This window comes from Hibiscus syriacus, unplaced genomic scaffold (assembly GCF_006381635.1).
Source record: "Hibiscus syriacus cultivar Baekdansim isolate YM2019G1 unplaced genomic scaffold, ASM638163v2 tig00111648_pilon, whole genome shotgun sequence".
In the NCBI taxonomy this organism is placed as follows: Eukaryota; Viridiplantae; Streptophyta; class Magnoliopsida; order Malvales; family Malvaceae; genus Hibiscus; species Hibiscus syriacus.
Window position 1 is genome coordinate 897432 of NW_024063145.1, and position 18712 is coordinate 916143.

General features: G+C 34.4%; 1 protein-coding gene across 1 annotated transcript; it reads left to right on the forward strand.

The window, feature by feature from the left end:
• Window positions 1-1558: 1558 nt before the first annotated feature.
• LOC120166842 (molybdenum cofactor sulfurase-like) lies at window positions 1559-12023 on the forward strand. The gene is given in 3 exon segments (XM_039176033.1): window positions 1559-1564; window positions 4103-4106; window positions 10330-12023. A coding segment is annotated over 1 exon segment (1644 nt). The 5' UTR covers window positions 1559-1564; window positions 4103-4106; window position 10330; the 3' UTR covers window positions 11975-12023.
• Window positions 12024-18712: the final 6689 nt, after the last annotated feature.

Here is an 18712-nt window from a genome sequence, read left to right on the forward strand (position 1 = left end):
ATATATAATTTGGAAAAACATGGTAATTATCTTTTGAATGGAGAATCCATAAAAACACTCCTTAACTAGCAAGGATCGTGTTTTTGAGGATTGTCAGTATGAAATAATGCCATTTTTGAAAAAAAAATTAGGATCATAATTTAATGTATATTCAAATTTGCAAATTTCAACATTTAGATTATGTATAATTGCTTAAGTATAGATTTTGGATGATGTATGGGAAGGAAACAAACCCTTTTCAAAATGAGTTTCTAGTTACACGCATATAACTTTTTATCTTTCAAAATCATTTTTCTTAAAAAAATTTAAAGGATATTTTTAGGTATTCGACCAACCTAACCTAAAGGTCGATGGAGACTCCAAATTTATTTATTTAAAAAACCAAACTTTTCCAAAATTAAGTAGGATCGCTCCCCGCAATAGCCCCTAAAAACATAAAGACCATTTCAATAGCTTGGCAACTCCATTTGGGAAGTTAGAGAGTCAGGTTGTAATCGATTATACCTCATCTATTTAGTTGAAAATGGTAAATATAAATGATATTTAAATTTTGATCCTTATGTTTTTGGTTGCATCGCATCACATCATACATCTTTTATTTATTTATTAGTTGTACAAATGTGTAATTTTTGTGTTTCAAATTTCTAACCTTTTTTTGTATGATTGTTTTCTGATCAAGGCAAATGATTGTTAGTTTTCCCTCATACATGCTATAACCATTTTAATATTTAGTGCCTTCTAATTTTGCTTTGTCCTGTTAGGTAGGGGCTACGCTTACGTGAGAAAAATTATTTTTCTCCGCATGGGCATTAGCAAGTAACCTCTGGGATACATATACCTTGTGTTTATAAGCGAAAATTGAGTTTCATTACATGGACATAGGGAAATGCATCCTCTCGAATTGAACTTGATACGTTTCAGCTTATAATAGGTGAGGATTGAGGCTCTGGCAGGCCCAAGGGGGCATCAGTAAAGGATAATTCGAGGACCCTTTTAGTAGTACTGAAACTCTGCCTGTTTTGTACCGAAATTATGTCTATGTTCTACAAAAGTCAGAAAGGGGAAACTCACTCAACCTTTCCTCAGATTTATTTATTTATTTTGCGAAAAAACATGCGAACTATAAGAGTATGCTGTTAGGTTTTATGTTTATGTACGAAGCCTGTGAACTAAGAAAATGCACTTATTTTTTTTGTGAATAAAAAAGCATGTGGGTAGAAAGCATGTTTGGGTAGGATTCATCATACCATGTATGGGTAGCTCAACTTTCCTTTATTTTCATACAACAAATTATATCCCAAGTTGCTCGTAGCTCAACTGATTACTCCATGTCTGGCTAAGCCTCTGTTACCCCCTATCTGAATTGGTATAATGAGAAAGTTTCCTGTGAATATCATGTTGGAGCCCGAGGACATTCCATCGATAATTGTGGTAACTTCAAATGACAAGTCCAATAACTTTTGGCTCATAGAGTTATAGAGGTGGATGTTAACAATCAGTTTTTTATGTCAAACAGTTGGGAGTCAGCCTCTAGGATGGAGTTAATAGGGTCAAAAGGAACGAAGTGCATACAGAAAAAGGGGTGAAGAAGGAAAAAATCAAAATCAAGGTAAGTAAGGTATGTGAGGCAGAGTTAAAGGATCCAACTCTTGAGACTTCTTTGATGCTGAAAATGGGAAGTGACGAAAAGGAAATTAAAAGAGAAGTAATCCGAGACTTGTAGCAAAAGATGTCTTGGAAAAATATGACCCTCAAGATTTTTCAAGTGTCATTTCTGACTTGTTATCCCCTTTAATCAAGAGTCAATACCTCACCCCAAGGCCCTTGAGAATGAGGACTAGCTCATCCGCTTATGGCTATGACCCAAATAGTCTTTGTGAGTTTCATATGGGGCCATTGGGCCATCGCACTGACAAGTGCATACCATTGATGGAAGAGATAGAAAAGCTCGTTGACAAGGGAGTCCTGACATGAGAAATGATTGAGAGATGGGGATAAAATGAGAATAAATACCCTAATCCAATTAGATACCCAATATTCTAGCATTCTAGATGAACAAGTTGAGGTTGTTATCCACCACAATTTCACCTTACGTTGAAAACATCTTGTTTGAATTTGTTTTTTGTCATTTCTCAGCTTTCTTGTAAGGATATTTAAATGAACTTATGCTATTTTAAAGATTGTGAGCATTGAATCAAATTTGTAATATTGAAGTTCTCTAATTATCGATTGAATTAAAGGTTCTTTGAATAATTAGAGTTGTAAATCTTTGACAGAGTGACAAGACTGAACCCCATAGAAAACAACATCCCTTGATCTTTCTCTAGATGATACACCAGAATACCATACCCCTCTTTTATAGGGACCAAGATAGCCTTCTCCTCGCATGAATAGACAATCGAAAAGCTTGGTATGTAGGAATGTATAGGAGTATACGAAATGGGATATATTGTATATGTGGTTACAAAGTTTATTGGTTTTAATTCTATTGATGATGTTGAATGATAATTCTAATATATTCATAATGGAATAGTCGAGTAAATAAATTTAGTTTTGGTCAGCTTCTTGGGGATTAAACTCTGAAGATGGCATTTCCTGACCTTCAACGACACCTAGACTATAACAAGTTCTCCCCGATGAGCTTAATAAATTGAATATATAGACCCATGAACGTAATTATAATATGTATAATAAAGCTTGAGTTGTTCTCTAAAGCAATTGGTTAAATGCCCCAGCTTTATGAATAGATTCAGCTAACCCAATAAAGGCAATTATAAAATATATATACAATAAAGTTGAATTCACCTAGCCAAACAAAGGAAAATTAAATTAAATTTACTAAATAAGGGGTTTTAGTAAAATTGACTAAGGGATTCAAGGAACACCTGTTATAGTCGACCTCACACAAGTGCTCAAGAATTTTATATTTAGATTGATATTTTCGATATTGCCTCTACTAAAGGAGTTTGCAAAACTTGAAAAAATGAAAGATTTCAGAGAACTGAAATGGAAGTGTTCCAAAAAGTCTAGAAATTGAATGTGCTAATTGCTTTATTTTGTCTGCATCCACTTAATATGCCAAGCCAAGAAACAGGGGCATGTTACAAGGTTCACATGGGCATATAAAAAAATAAAGATATCTCGATGGCTGAAACCTTAGAAAATAGGAAGACAACTTGAAGTTAACCCACTAGTCTTGACATTTGTCAAATGAGTATAATTGTGAAAATTTAAAGAGCAGTTGATTTTTTTTATATTCTATAAACTCATGTTTATGATGTACTTCAATTGTGAGTCTGAATTAAGGGGCAATACTTTATAAAATTCTTTCATTCTTTGATTTCTAAAATAAAATAAAGGAAAAAATTCAAACAGTAAAATCTATCGAGAATGAATGAGGACCCTGATGATGATGTGACTTGTTCTACCTTAAATGAAGAAGTGAGAGGAAATAATAAGAGCCAAAACAAGAAGAATTAAAAGACATAGGATAAAGGAACATTCTTCGTTTCTTTTGAAACATGAAATTGAAAGATCAAAAGACTCAAAAACTTCATATACTTTGTTGTGACATCATTAACATCAGTGATAAATCATGAAGCAGACAATCTCCTAAATAAGATGGGCTTGTGATTTTTTATAAATGATGCAAGAGTGATATCAGTCAAGGATGAGATTTTGGCATCCAAATAGGGATGACTCATAAAAGTACCCCCGTTGGTGCATTACCAAAAACCTAGATCATACTGAGATAGCAAGGTTCAAACCAAAAGACATTGAGAGTGAGCCTCAAAACATGGAGTTTCAGGGGAAAACATGAATTTGAGAAGAGCTTTCCTTGCAGAGAAAACCACTCGAGTATCAATTAACTGTAGAGTCCTGGAAAACACTATGATAGCGCAATTGAGTCAATGACAGAAAGGCGCATCAAGGTCATATTCATGACCGTAGTAAGAATCCGAGAAATTAAACATTTCTCCTGAGACTTTAATGTAAATGAGAGGCAAAGATAACACAAAGACATAACTTGATCAAATGACTCTTCAAAAATGCAAGCTTGAAATTATAAGTTGCTACACTGATATATGTGTAAACCCTAGAGAAGAGTGATCAAGTAGAAGAAGACCGAGTTCTCCACTTAGGAGTCAAAGGAAAATTGAATAAACATTTATGCATTCATGAGAACATCTTTTGCATAAAAGAAAATGTATTATATTGATACATTTAATTGCATTCGTATTTCACACATAAACGCATGGTTTTTACAGATCATCTAATGAATAGAGAAGATTCATGTTGTCGAAATCCCAACAAGTCAAAGATAGAATTCACACCTCAAATACATGAAATCATGTTAGAGAGGCATAACCTAATAACAAAGGGGCCCAATCCACAGAAGAAATATTACTTTAAAGTGGCCATGTTACCCGACCATTAAGTTGTTTTTAAAAATGAGAAAGCAATTTCCAAAGTTTCTTACTTATTAAGTCCTTCGGGCCATCAATAAGTCTTTCGAGCATGATGATTAAATCCTTTGGGTCATCTGTCAGTCTTTCGAGCAAGATGATAAGACTTTCGGGCATGATGTTTTCACATGATTTTTGAAAAATTAGAAACCGATTTCTGAAGTTTCTTATTTAATATTTTCAGAAAAAGTACGAAAGTAATTTCCAAAGCTTCTGACCTAGTAAACTATTTCTAAAATTGGTAAGACCTTCAGGCCATCAGTAAGTCTTTCAAGCATGATGATTAAATCCTTCGACTTATCTTTCAGTCTTACTTGAGACAGCGTTGAGATGGAACCGAACAAAATTTGTAGCTTTTTTTATCTTTACCCTATTCTTGTTAACAAAAGCATGGGCAAAGAGGGGCAGCTGTATTAAACCCATTTTTAATACAAGTTTTTTTACAAGCCAACACCCTAGCACTAATTACATCCAAGCTCAACCAGTTGGAGGCCTAAATACAACCCAAGCTGCTAGGATGTGAAGAAAACCTAGCCTCCATCAAGTTCTAGCTGCCATACCACATCAGCCATTAGATCTATATTGATCTAATGGCCTAGATTTATCCAGATTAGGGTTTCACTTACCCTATCATAGAACAACCCAAGTGGCACTAAACATTTTTATCAAGCTTGAAATTGATCTCAAGTAAGAAGCCATCGAGTATCACCTGTCCTCTGTAAATTACTTATTTGATTCAAACCAGTTCCAATTTCAAGTTGTTCTTCTTCAATCAAATGATTTATTTCGTCAGAATAAGCATTTTTTTAGTTCATTGATATGCTTATATGAGGCAAGAACAACATTGATAATAAAGGATAACTTGGAAAAATGATAAAAAATTATGACCTCTTTCGTTGCAACTACTAGTGCCAACATTAAACTATGGCCAAAAAATTGCACATAGTAAGCAAAATGACACTCATTGCTAACTAGTTGCATGTTGCTTGCACCGTCATAACCTTGGCCTCAAATATTCTTTATGTCAAAGCAATAACGAGAAAGAACAGAAAATATCTCATCTTTTAAAGTCACTGTTGAAGTATTAAGAACATGAATAATGTTAAGAAAACGTTCCTTTACTATATCGAAATTATCAACATACCATAAAATAATAGTCATTTGTTGTTGTTTTTATACATCCCCCGTTTCATCAATAAAAACACAAAATTTTCTTCACCAATTTCTTCACGAATTGATCTCTTAATTTTCTTTGCCAGAATATGTAAAATCTCTTTTTGTATCTCATGCGGAGTGTAAGGAGCATTTTTGGAGCATTTGCTAATACAACTTTTTCAACATCTTTATTATAAGAGGCTAGTTTTTTCACGAGTTCAAGAAAATTTCCTCGGTTAGATGAAGATTCACTCTCATCACGACCTCTCATTGGTAGCCCTTGTAAAGCTAGCCAACACAATGCATCTATAGAGGTTTCAAGTCTAAGCCTATTATTAGCAATTTCTAATGTTGTTTGCTTATGCAACACTTGTGGCATGTGTCTATACTGGTTAAGAAAACCCTCCAATTCTTGCTCATCAATTTTATGAGGTGAATTAGGTTCAAACCTACATGCATATTAAAATAACAACTTTTTCAATTTACTTTATTCCAATTTCAAAACCCATTCATAGTGAAAGTCTTGTGTGATGAATGACTATTTGGTTTGTTAAAAAGAAAGAAAATAAAACAGAAGACATCATATTTTTAGGAGAATATTCTAACCATTAATTAAAGTTTTTATACCAGGAAGCTTGAAATCGACGAGGTGAGAATGTCCAATTTTTTGAATTCAGAGAAATTGTTTGATATGGACCCCTCCAATATAAGCTCTTCAAATTTCATTTCTTTCCTGTTCAGAATGACATTCTCATATTTGCTTGCGCTTACGAGATCTCGCACCAAATAATTAGAGTTAGTACTTTGTTTATGGTTTCTAGCTATCTTTAAAGGCTATCTTCCGAATGTGAAATGTCAATAGGTATACTTGTTGAAGTTTCAGTTGTACTTGTAATTTTCGAAGTTTCCCCATTTTTCTCTTAAAAAGCTCAATAATAGTTGGATTTTTCTCATGCAAGCTACATTTTATAAAATAATTCACAAACATTAAAAAAATCAAATTTAGTGTCGAACAATCACTTTATTTAATTACGTACCTTTGATAATTGAGTGTCGAACAATGGTAGCCCTTAACAATTATTAGATTAACTAAAGGAATACTAAAATTAAATATAAGATCAAATAATTCTAATTAAGAAAATAATAATTATAATATTATTTAATTACGTACCTTTGATAATTGAGTGTCAAACAATGGAGAATCAGATTAAAGCAATATTGGAGGAGCTTTAGTCGATATGAAGGTGATTAACTCAAGATTTTTCTATGAAAGATTTTAATATTTTACTCTATTTATAAACTTTTTGTAAGCTCGTACAATTATATTAGTACTAAGGTAAAAAAAACATAAAATTAAAGAGGGCTGGACCCCTTGGGCCCCAAGGGCCCTCCGTCTCTGCACATGTACGTTCAACTTGCAAAGCTCCTTCATAATGAACCTTCTTTGAAGCTTGCATAAATTGACTTAAATGTTGAATCGTATATGTGATGTCTGACCGTGTATGTGTTAAGTAAAGCAACCTGTTATTTAATGTTTGATACATACTAGCGTCTAACTACAAATATTATAAAGTACTTATGATAAGCCAAATTTCTTTATGTGTCTCGAGTGTCTGATATTGTAAGTTGCAATCATCACTTATTTATGCAGTCACAAAGATGTAGTGACCAAAGAAATACACCTTCCATTTAGGCCCGTCCCAATAGATTTGAAGGTCCGATGTTAGATTTTAAAATGAGGTCTCTAAAATTTTTATAATAAAATAAAATTATAAAATATCAAATTTTACTTTATTACTATTGTTTCTTATAAAATAAAATTAAAATTTTAAACATGTGAAACTAAATTAATGTCACAAAATAACTCTATAATCATGATATTATATTTAAAAAATATCATCATTCGAACACTCTTAGAAGAAAAATCAAGATATTTTTTAGAGTGTGGAACCTCAAGATTTTGGGGCCATGTGATGTATCACATGTTACACTTGCTGATGGACATGTTGTGTACAATCAGTTTGGAGGATATTTCACTCCATATAGTTTTTTAAATGGATGATCATGTTGTGTCCCGTATGAGTGAAGTAGACTAGTCTACTTTGTGCCAGTTATCGCTTAGAAAGATATCAGATAAGTTCAATGGTGGCTGAATCTCTATCTCGTGGCTTGCACAAAACTTCGATGAAGTAGAGAAAGACTTCTCTGAAAAAGAGTGAAGGCATTCACACACACCTAAATTTTAAGGATCATAGGAGAAGTTCTCGTGCACAATTGCAATCGAGTGCATTTGATTTGATTGTGGTATCTCTAATATTTCAATGAAACTAACATATTTCGTTGGGAATAGATAGTTTTTAAATTTATTTATAAAAATGGGACTCAAGAATAAAAAAAAACATTATCGACATGAATATTTAGCAAGCTCAAGAGGGGTGAAGATAACAAGTGACAGTGAAAATGTTCTCAATTTTGGTGTATTTAGAATGATACAAAGCAAAAAATGAAAATATAGGAGGGATGCTGGTCAAAAGTAGTAAAAATGATTAAAAAATTAGGGTAGATAATTTTTCAAAGAAAAAAATAATATATTTTTTGAAAAATATGATATAAATTTAAAACAAGTTCTAGTTGTTAAGATATTTTTACCTTAACTGAATTTAAAATTACCAATTAAGTCATTTAAATTATTATATTCTCTAAAATAAATAATAACATACACCGGAGTTAAATTTGATAAACAAAATTCTCATAATTTGATAACAAAAACTAAGAAATTAGGAACACATTTAGTGGTTTCATTAGTTCAAGGGAGTGTTTTTCTCTCTTGAGATTCTGGGTTTGAACAACTACATATACAGAATGTGTGTTGCAATAGGTAAAGAAGATTTTGAACATATATTATACTGTAATCACTTCATATTATTATATAAAAAAAATTAGGGAGTTAGCAATGTAAAAGGTATAAAATAAGAATTGGGTGAAGAGTCTTTGATATAAACTGAAATGACCTATGATCCAAGATGGGAAGGGCCATAAGTGAGCTTGACTTATACAACATGCCTTGTCCCGTTTAGCCTTTTGGGAGTAATAAAATACCCACAAAGGAAAATATAACAAGACAAGAATAACGTGTAAAACAATATTTGGTTTAATTGAATGAAGCAATAATTGAATGAAGCAATAATTGAATAAAGCAAGGTCAGGAATTCGAATTATGACATTTGTAAACTGGACTGGAGGGTCGTTCTTGTTTCTGTAGTACTTGATATGGATTAATCGATTAATAAATTAAATACCAGTGATTATACCTGAAAAATAACGTGTAAAACAAGTAGTGCATAGTGTTAATAGGAAAAATTTGAAAATGAAGACTCTTGGCCTGCTTCAAAAAGCCGGCATCTTCCAAATTTTCCCTTGCCTGTTTCTGCTGTTGGCTTCTGCTTGTCTCGCATCTTCATGAGAATTTTAAGCAATTTTTCTATAATTAAAAAAGGCTAATTACATTCTAATTGATTTGGAAACCATGATAAGAAGTTTGACTTTGCATATAGTAATTAATCAAGATATATATATATATACTATTGTATTTAGAGTGAAGTATACAAATGGTCCCTCGATTATATGGCATTACTTTGTTGAGTCCCCAGCTATTAAAAGTTACAAAATAATCACTTGACTATTCATATGTTCCAACTCGTTCGTTTTTATTAAAAAAATTGACGACCATTTGAGTTGGAATTGACATGTTGACTAAGATGATAAATCATATTTAATAATGACTAGTATCATCGCTGCTTTCAAGTATTGGCTTAATGTCATAATGTTTGAAGCACTAGCTCGACGACATAATAAAAACGGAGAGTCGATCCACAAAAGACAACTTAAACATTTATGGGATTAGATTTTATCATATCTCAGTCACCAGAAGGGGTGTTTATTCGGTTAATCCGATCACCGATCAAACCGAATAACCATTAACCGAACTTTTTTTAAAATATTTTAACCGAACCGAACTAAATTCGGTTAATTTCATCGGTCAACCGAAATTTATAAATATATATATATATTTAATTTTTTTGTTAATTCAGTTGGTTAATTCGGTTAAAACTAAAGTTTAACACTCCTAAAACTAAATATTATATAATATAAATATTTAATATTTCAGTTAGTTCGGTTAATTAACCAATTTCGAATCGAATTAACCGATAACTGAAGTTTGAAAAAACCATTAGCCGTTAATCGAATAAACTCAAAATTAACCGAAAAAAATTTCGGTTCAATCAGGTAATTCGGTTATAACCGAACTATGAACACCCTTAGTCACTAAGTTAACGTCAAGGTCAGGAAACCATCGTATTTTAATTGGAAATGATGAGTTTGTAACATATGAATATTTGGTGATCATTTTGTAACTTTTAATTGCCGACTCAACGAAGTACATTCTATAGTCGTGACCATTTTATAACTTCTAATTATGAGACCCACAAAGCAGTGCTATAATCGTTGGACCTTTGTATACTTTACCCTTATATATATTGCATTAAATATAAATTCTACGGTCAACGAGTAGTATTGTCATCCATGAAAGACGAGGTCAATTCAATCCAGCATGATGACAAGTGTGATGGGGTTTTACATTGGACGAAACCCAACAAACGGCTAATAATTGAAGACTTTTTACCTTCATATTCAAATAAACTAACAGAATGCAATCACCATGGTTAAGGAAGGCTTCGGAGGCCTGTTGTTCTTCTGGTTGTTGCCCGAATCCTTTTGCCGGACTCTCCGAATGCGGAGCTTCGACTTCAGGGACACCGAGCAAAAGTGCCGCCGCATCGGTGCATGAGTTCGAGGCTAGCACGGCTGCTTCTCTTTACCCTAATTTCCATTTTACCAACCATGAATCCCTCCCTTCATTTGAGGAATCATTTGCATCTTTCAACAAAGTGTACCCTCAATATTCCCAGACGGACCAAGCTGACAAGATCCGAGCTCTAGAATACCGTCATCTGAAACATATTGCTTGTTTTGATTACATTGGCCATGATCTTTTCTCTTATTCTCAGCCCCAAAATCAGTTGCTGCCCTCTCCATTTTTCGATATTTCCTGCAAGTCAGTGAACCTGAATTCCCTGCTTTTATATGGTGGTGAAGAGACCGAGCTTCAGTCTGGTATTAGGAAAAGAATCATGGGGTTTATGAACATCTCGGAAGCTGATTACGCCGTGGTTTTCACAGCGAATCAAGCTTCGGCTTTCATGCTTTTGACCGAGGCTTATCCGTTTCGGTCCGGTGAAAATCTTCTCACTGTTTATGACCATCAAAGTGAGGCTGTTGAAGTGATGATTGAGAGGTCCAAGAAGAGGGGAGCTAATGTTATGTCGGCTTGTTTCTCGATGCCTAATCTGTGAATCCGATCGGAGAAATTGAGGAAGAAGATAGTGAGTAAAGGCAAGAGGAGAGGACTTTTTGTTGTCCCACTTCAGTCAAGGGTCACAGGGTCAAGATATTCATATAGTTGGATGAGTTTGGCTCAGGAGAATGGGTGGCATGTGCTGCTTGATGCATCTGCCTTGGGAGCCAAGGAAATGGAGACCTTAGGGCTTTCACTTTTTGATTCTGATTTCCTTATTTCCTCCTTCTTCAAGGTTTTTGGAGAAAACCCATCAGGGTTTTGTTTCTTGTTTATCAAGAAATCCACTGCTTGTTCTGTTTTCAAGGATTCAGCCACATCCACAAGTGTTGGAATAGTGAATCTTGTCCCAGTTTCAAAGCCAACTCCAATACCTGAAATCGAAGAAGCAACAGATGCAGAAACCATCGAATCTTCGAGCTCGGAAATCACCGATGCCCCTCAGGTCATTGAATGTAGAGCCTTGGAGCATGCAGATTCATTAGGCCTTGTGCAAATCAGCAGCAGGACAAGGAGCTTAATCAACTGGTTGGTGAACGCATTGATGAGCCTACAACACCTACATTCGGAAAACGGAGTAGCTGCGGTTAGAATCTATGGTCCCAAAATAATGTTCGACAGAGGCACTGCGGTCGCTTTCAACGTGTTCGATTGGAAAGGCGAGAGGATCGATCCCGCATTAGTACAAAAGCTGGCTGATAGGAACAACATTTCTTTGAGCATTGCATATTTGCAACACATTTGTTTCTCGGATAAGCATGAAGAAGTGAAGGACAAGGAGAAATTGCAGGTTGTGACAGCTGCAGTTGGGTTACTCACTAATTTTGAAGACATATATTGGCTTTGGGCATTTGTTTCAAGGTTCCTGGATGCTGACTTCTTGGAGAAAGAGAAATGGAGATACAAAGCTATTAATCAAAAAACAATTGAGATTTAGGCCAAACTTATTATTCTTTCATATGAATATTGTTTAATTTAACCATTAATTCAAAGCTCAAATCATCTCTTTTTAAAGACTTAATTGCATCATGTCAACAAACTATGACCCTAAATCTATAACCAAAGTGATCAATCATTCGCACAAGTAGGTAGCGAATCAAATTGTGTTAGCCTCACAATCACTTCCATGATGGCTCCAAAGTATTTCCTCTTGGTTAACTTTCTCACAGTGATCCAATGGTGGTAGATGTGTTGTACGGATTGGCCTTTCCCCTTACGTAACCTTTTTTAGTAAAGAATTCACCTGTGAATTGGAAAAGAGAGTGGCGATGCAACTTGAAGCAGATGACTAGGAAGCATATTGTACAACTTCTGATGTAACAATACATGAACAGGCCAATATTGAGGATCAGGAAACCACCCTTGTCTGGTGTTACAAGGATGCAAATTTAGATTTTGGATCATGTCAAGCTAAATAACTTTTCAATCATCTTGCAAGTGTATTATTTTACCACGTCAGCACTTATATATATATATATATAGTACTACCAAATCAGCGTCTGAGTGTCATGTAGATCTATCACGTTATCTCCAGTATTAATAGTTAATTGATTAACGGTTTTCATTCATGGGTGACCATTTTGACCCAAAATAAAACCTTGAGAGTTAAAGTGCTTCAAAAAAAAAAAAGGTGACAAAATACTATTCAATCAAATGTTATGAGTATTTTATAGAATTGTGCCATTAGAATACAAACGATTAAATATTACTAAAATTGATAAAATATATTTGAGCAAAAAACCTTTTACTCCGTTGGACAAGGAGTTAGGTTAATTTTTTTCGTTAATTTAAGACATTTGTTGTAAAATAAATTTAAGAATCGTATTGATTTTTTTTTTCTTTAGAAATTCAAGGGTCTCAAATATCATTAAACCTTAAATTTATTAGACTAATATACAAATTGTCCCACCGTGCCTTAACCATAATCAAGTAAACCCCTAAATACCTCTCAACTAATCCCCTCATTAAAAAAAAAACTCAAATGAGCCCTTATATAGTCAACGGACGTTACGCTGGTAAATTGAAATCGTTAACACGTTGATATAGTAGTAACAGATTGTCTAAAACTTATTTTTCTTTTAAAAAATATTAAAAATAAAATAATCTAAAGAAATTATAAGAAATTATCAAAATTCTCACTAGATCAACTAACTTCTATTAAAAATTTTAAATTTTTATATAATATTAAAAATATTTGATATTTTATTATAAAATCAGATGGCTCAATTTTCCTTCTTCTTTTATATGGGATAAAGAATATTACCTCTCATGTACATGTATCATTAAATGATGAGTATAAAGATACATTGATGGAGATAATCAGAGATGGACTGTAACGTCCAATCAATAGAATATTACTCCTTCTATCCCATAAAAAATTGTCTCCTTTTTACTTTTTAAAAGTTAAAACTTTAAAACTTTGAGTATAATTATTTAAATATTTTAAATAATTAAATTTTATAAAAATATATATTTTAAATATGAAGATTTTTAAAAATTATTTTTACATATTTTTATCAATAATAAATTTTAAATAATAATTAGTCAAAATTAAAAAATATTGGCTCAAAAAAGTCAATAATAAACATATTTTATGAGATAGAGGGAGTATTATTTTATGAACCAAACATGAAATAATGAAAAATAATAAGAATGACCTGAAGATTTATAATATATTTTATGTTGAACTAAATTAGAATAAATGTATATAATATTAATGCTGTAAATAATCTTAAACCAACCTATGTCAACTTCAATTAAAGTGTTCATTAATTGAAAACTTCCATTATGCCAACCAATACCAAACTTGTCCAATTGCAAGTTTATGTTCAATAAATTCCTTTTCTTTCTGGTACTACTTTTGTTCTATTAAATATTAATAGCAAGTAAAATATATCATTTTAGTCCACAAAATACATCATTTTATAATTATAAAAACTTAATTTGTGTATTATTTACTAGTTGTGTTAGTAAATTTGTATTTATATTAAATGATTTATGATGTTAAAAATTCTAAAATTAAATTTTTAAAATAAAAGTTCGATTTTTATATATTTTTGCAAATCTTTTTTATTTTTATTTTATTTTTTAAAGTTTTGTTTAGGAATATTAGAAAACTATTAAAAATGAAATTTTAGGTACAATTGAGGAACAAATTAGATATTACTTATTAATTTAATATATCAAATCATCATCCTTGATAATTAGGGATGGACCGAAGGGGTATCGCCTCTGAATATTTAAAATTACTATATATTTAGATTTTTTCTATTTAAATATGTTTTCTCTATTCCTCGAATTTTATAAATTTATCACCTCTTAAAATTTCAGAGGTTTACCCCTAACATAAAATCATATGTTATCCCTATTGATAACAGTAAACAAAGGCTAACGACTCGATTATTATTTAGGAGTATTGAAGTCAAAGTTGATTTTTTTATCGTTTCAAGGTTCCATATTGATGCTATCGTTCACCATGACCGTGATCGGTTCCATTTTACTGGAGTTTATAGTAGCCATCATGTCCATCTAAACCTATTTTTTGGGAAACTCTTTCCACTCTCAGTCGGTCTTTATGCTTCCTTGGTTAGTTGGAGGAGACTACAATGAGATTTTAACTGATTCCGAGAAATAGGGTGGCCGCTGGAAACCTAGGGTTAATATTGAGGAGTTTCGTTCTGCGTTGGATAGTACTGGCTTCTTTGATTGTAAACATACCCGGGGTTTGTTCACTTGGCATTATTGTAATGATTCCACTCTTACCATTCGGTGGAGGATTGATAGGTATGTTGATAGCAAACACTAGCCTAACAGTAAGGTGTCTACGAAATTTACAGATCATTATTAGTTAATCATGGATACTTGCTGAAACCGTGTATGGCCGACCAAAATCGCGCTAACTACTATAGATTTGATATGTGTTGGGCTATTGAACGTGCATTTAAGTCAAAGATTTAGGATGCGTGACGTTTGACTCCTAGTAATACAATTTACAACTGAAGGTTGTTGGAGTGTCCTTAGACGACTGATAGCGTCATCGATATTCCACTGATAAAAAGCGAATTAAAGAGTTACATGAATTTGTGGAGGATTGCCTTCAGCATCATCTTAATGAAGACGAAATTGCGACCTTTATCCAAAAGAAAATTGAACTAAAGAATTTACTTAACAAAGAGGAGATTTTTTTCTTCCAACGGTCTAGAGTTGCTTGGTTATCTCATAGTGATTGTAATACTTCGTATTTCCATGCTCGTGCCAATGATAGACGAAAGAAGAATCATCTTCGTGGTCTCTTTGATAAGTCTGGGCAATTGGATGGAAGGTAAAGAAGACATAATGCGCATTATTATTGATTATTTCTGTAAGTTATATACAGATTCAAATCCTAGGATTAATGCTCAATTGATGGATGCTATTGTTCCCGTGGTTTCTGATGATATGAATGATTCCTTATGTACGGACTTTGCTTCAGATGAAGTAATTGATTCCTTTAAGGATATTAATTCGAAGTTATTGACAAGGGATTGGTTAATAAAATTGTGATTGTTCTTATACTTAAGGTTATGGATCCTCAACGAATGAAGCAACTTCGACCCATTAGGTTATGCATTGTGATTTATAAGATCGTTTCCAAGGTCTTGGTTCAAAGAATGAAAGGATTCATGGCTAGTTACATCAGTGAAAATCAAGTTGTTTTTCGGATAATATCCTTGTGCTCACGAACTTCTTCATTATATGAACTCTTCCAAAAATGATACAAATAAGGGTGTCGCTCTAAAATTTGATGTGAAAAAAGCTTATGATAAGGGTTGAATGGCCTTTCCTTCGAGCGGTGATATTAAAATTGGGATTCTACACTTCTTGGTTGACTTTATTATGAGGTGTGTGGAATCTATTTTCTCGATGTGGGTCAATGGTGCCTTGACTCAGGAATTTTGTCTGAGCCGTGGTTTACGTCAGGGTGACCCGCTGTCACCTTTCCTGCTTCTCTTTTGTACTCCAGGTTTATCTGCTTTGTTGAATAAGAAGCAACGTTGTGGCTACATAAAGGGTATTCATGCAAGACAAAATGGTACGAGGGTAACTCACATTCTTTTATCGATGGCAGTCTCATTTTCTTTAAGAATTCTGTTAGGGAAGTGAAACAAATTAAAGATGCTCTTTTGATTTATGAGCAATCCTCGAGTCAAAAGGTTTACCACAAAAAAATTGCTTTGTTCTAGTCCCCAAACTGTGACTTCGCATCGACAACAACTCACTCACATTATTGGTATTAATAAGGTTGACAAGCTTGGGCATTACCTTGGTATGCCTTTTCACAAAAATAAAAGGAATGTCTTTGGTTATTTGCACGACAAGGTTACCAATCATATCATGGAATAGACTAAAAACTTATTATCCATTGGTGGTAGAGAAGTCTATCTTAAAGCTGTTTGACACGGGGCTAGACTGTCGGCTAGCTGGTCTATGTGGCCCTTAGATGCCTCGCTCGGTTGCTCGGCGTCTAAGTCAGCCTAAACCCTTTCGGTTAATGTTGCTATAGCGATAAGCAAGATGGAAAAGCATAAAAAAATGTAAGTAAGCGTGTGTGGGGAAATTTTTTTGTACGAATGCCCGAGTTTATTCACACAAACTCTCTATGTCCAAGGGAGGTGGGAAAGCCTCCTTTTATAATGAAGTATCCTTACATCTCTTGACTACTCCTAGTCTAACTACAAGTAAAACTCTTTAATTTAGTTGAAACTCTAATGTTTGAGTCTTATTCAAACAAGGACTATGCTACTTGGTTTTATTTTCCAAGGAATGGTTGGCTTTACTAGGTGGACGAGCCCTAAGTCGGTGTTGGCCTCGGTCCTCGATGCCCCCTCGGTATACGCATGCCTCAACCCTATGTGCCCCCGATATGTTCTTCCCTCATCCCCAAGTGGCTTCCTTCATGCATTCATCTCAGATCTAGGCACACTCTCGGTGTGCGTTGGCCCCGACCCTGAGTGTGTCCCATTGCTTGCTGACTAGTGCCCTCAGTTGACCTTGTCGTACATTGGCCTCGGCTCTAGGTGTACCTTGGCGTGCGGTGGTCACGATCCTAGGCGACCCTTGTTGTTTGATGGTCGTTCTTGTGGGTTGTTTGGGGCGGGAGTGTCTTGACCCTACTCAACTCTGTGTGCGCCTTAGTCTAGGCGTGGCCCTTGGGGCCGCTTGGGCTACGTCTGTCGCACCCTGGTTGGTGTTGGTCTCGGCACCACAGCGGGAACAACTTGCCTTGTGCTGGTTACAACCCACAAGTAGTCTAATGTGGGCCGACCTCGCCCATAAGTTCGTGGTCCATGACATTCTCCCCTACTTGTTCTAGTGACACCCTCGTCGCTAAGTTTGCTTTGGGGCTTTAAAAATAATTCCCAAGGTGGTGTTCACCTTTTTCAGAGCATTCTTGACATATTGAATAACTGTTAAGGTCTTGGTCTCTTCTTGATCACTTTGTATCAACGGGACACTACCTTGACATCGAGAATCCATGATGCTCATGGCGTTTGCATATGGAATGATAGAGGCTTTGATCTAGACAAGGAAGTTCAGCACGATGACAAAATCAAAGTCATCCATGGGGATTATCATGAAGTCTACGTTGTCCTTCCATCCTCAAATCTTTAATTCTACCTTCCATACCATTCTAATGATTAAAACTTCTTCGGTGTTGACGATCTTGATTGCTCCCTTTGATGGTTCAATTTTGAGTCCAAGATCGTCAGTGACCCTTTTTGATATGAATAAAATGGTTGCCCCAGTATCCACGAGGGCAACTCCGGATTGTCCGACAAGATTGATGTTCACATTCATTAACCCTTGCTTTCGGCTTTGATGTTGTGTGACTTGGAGTGGGTAATTTTGTACCCTTTGTGGTCCCCTTTCTCGGTGATCCTTTCATTGCTTGGGTTTTACCATTGGCTTAACACTTGTAATTGAGCTAAGTTTACATACTTCTTCCTCTGAATATTCATCTTCTTCAGCAACTGTTGCGGGTTTTTCAGTGTGGGGGTAATCTCTTGCAAAGTGTCCTTGCTAATGGCAATTGAAATAATGGATCGATTGGATGTCCCTATTCTCTTTTGATTTGTTGAGTCGATGGGTTCTCCCTTTTGTAGGCTGCTCATCATCCCTAGATAAGCTTTATTCTTGGCCTTCATATTGGTTTCTCTTACTAGGACCCTCGACTTTTGATTTGGGAGGCTTGAGTTTCTTAACACCATGTTCGATGAGGGATTCAGTGGTTGTCAAAGCTTTAGACAATTATTTGACACCCTTATTTCCAACTCATTTTTGGACCATGGCTTTAATTCGTCCATGAAGGTGGAGAACCCGTCCTCTTCGGTTAGACTCGAGACTTGTAGGCTTAACTAGACAAATTGTTGAACGTGCTCCCTTAAAGAGCTTTCTTGTACAAGATGCCTTAGTTTTGATTGTGTCTCATTCTCGGCATGATAAGGGTAAAATTACTATTTGAACTCAGCTTGGAATTCTGCCCAAGTTCAATGGTGGTACTATCTTGTTTCATCTTAGTGCATTTATGTCACCACCATAAGAGTGCTAAATCAGTTAAGTAAATAAAAGCAATGTTTACTTTCTCAATATAATTCTCGATGCCTATGACTCGAAAGTATTGATCCATGTTCCACAT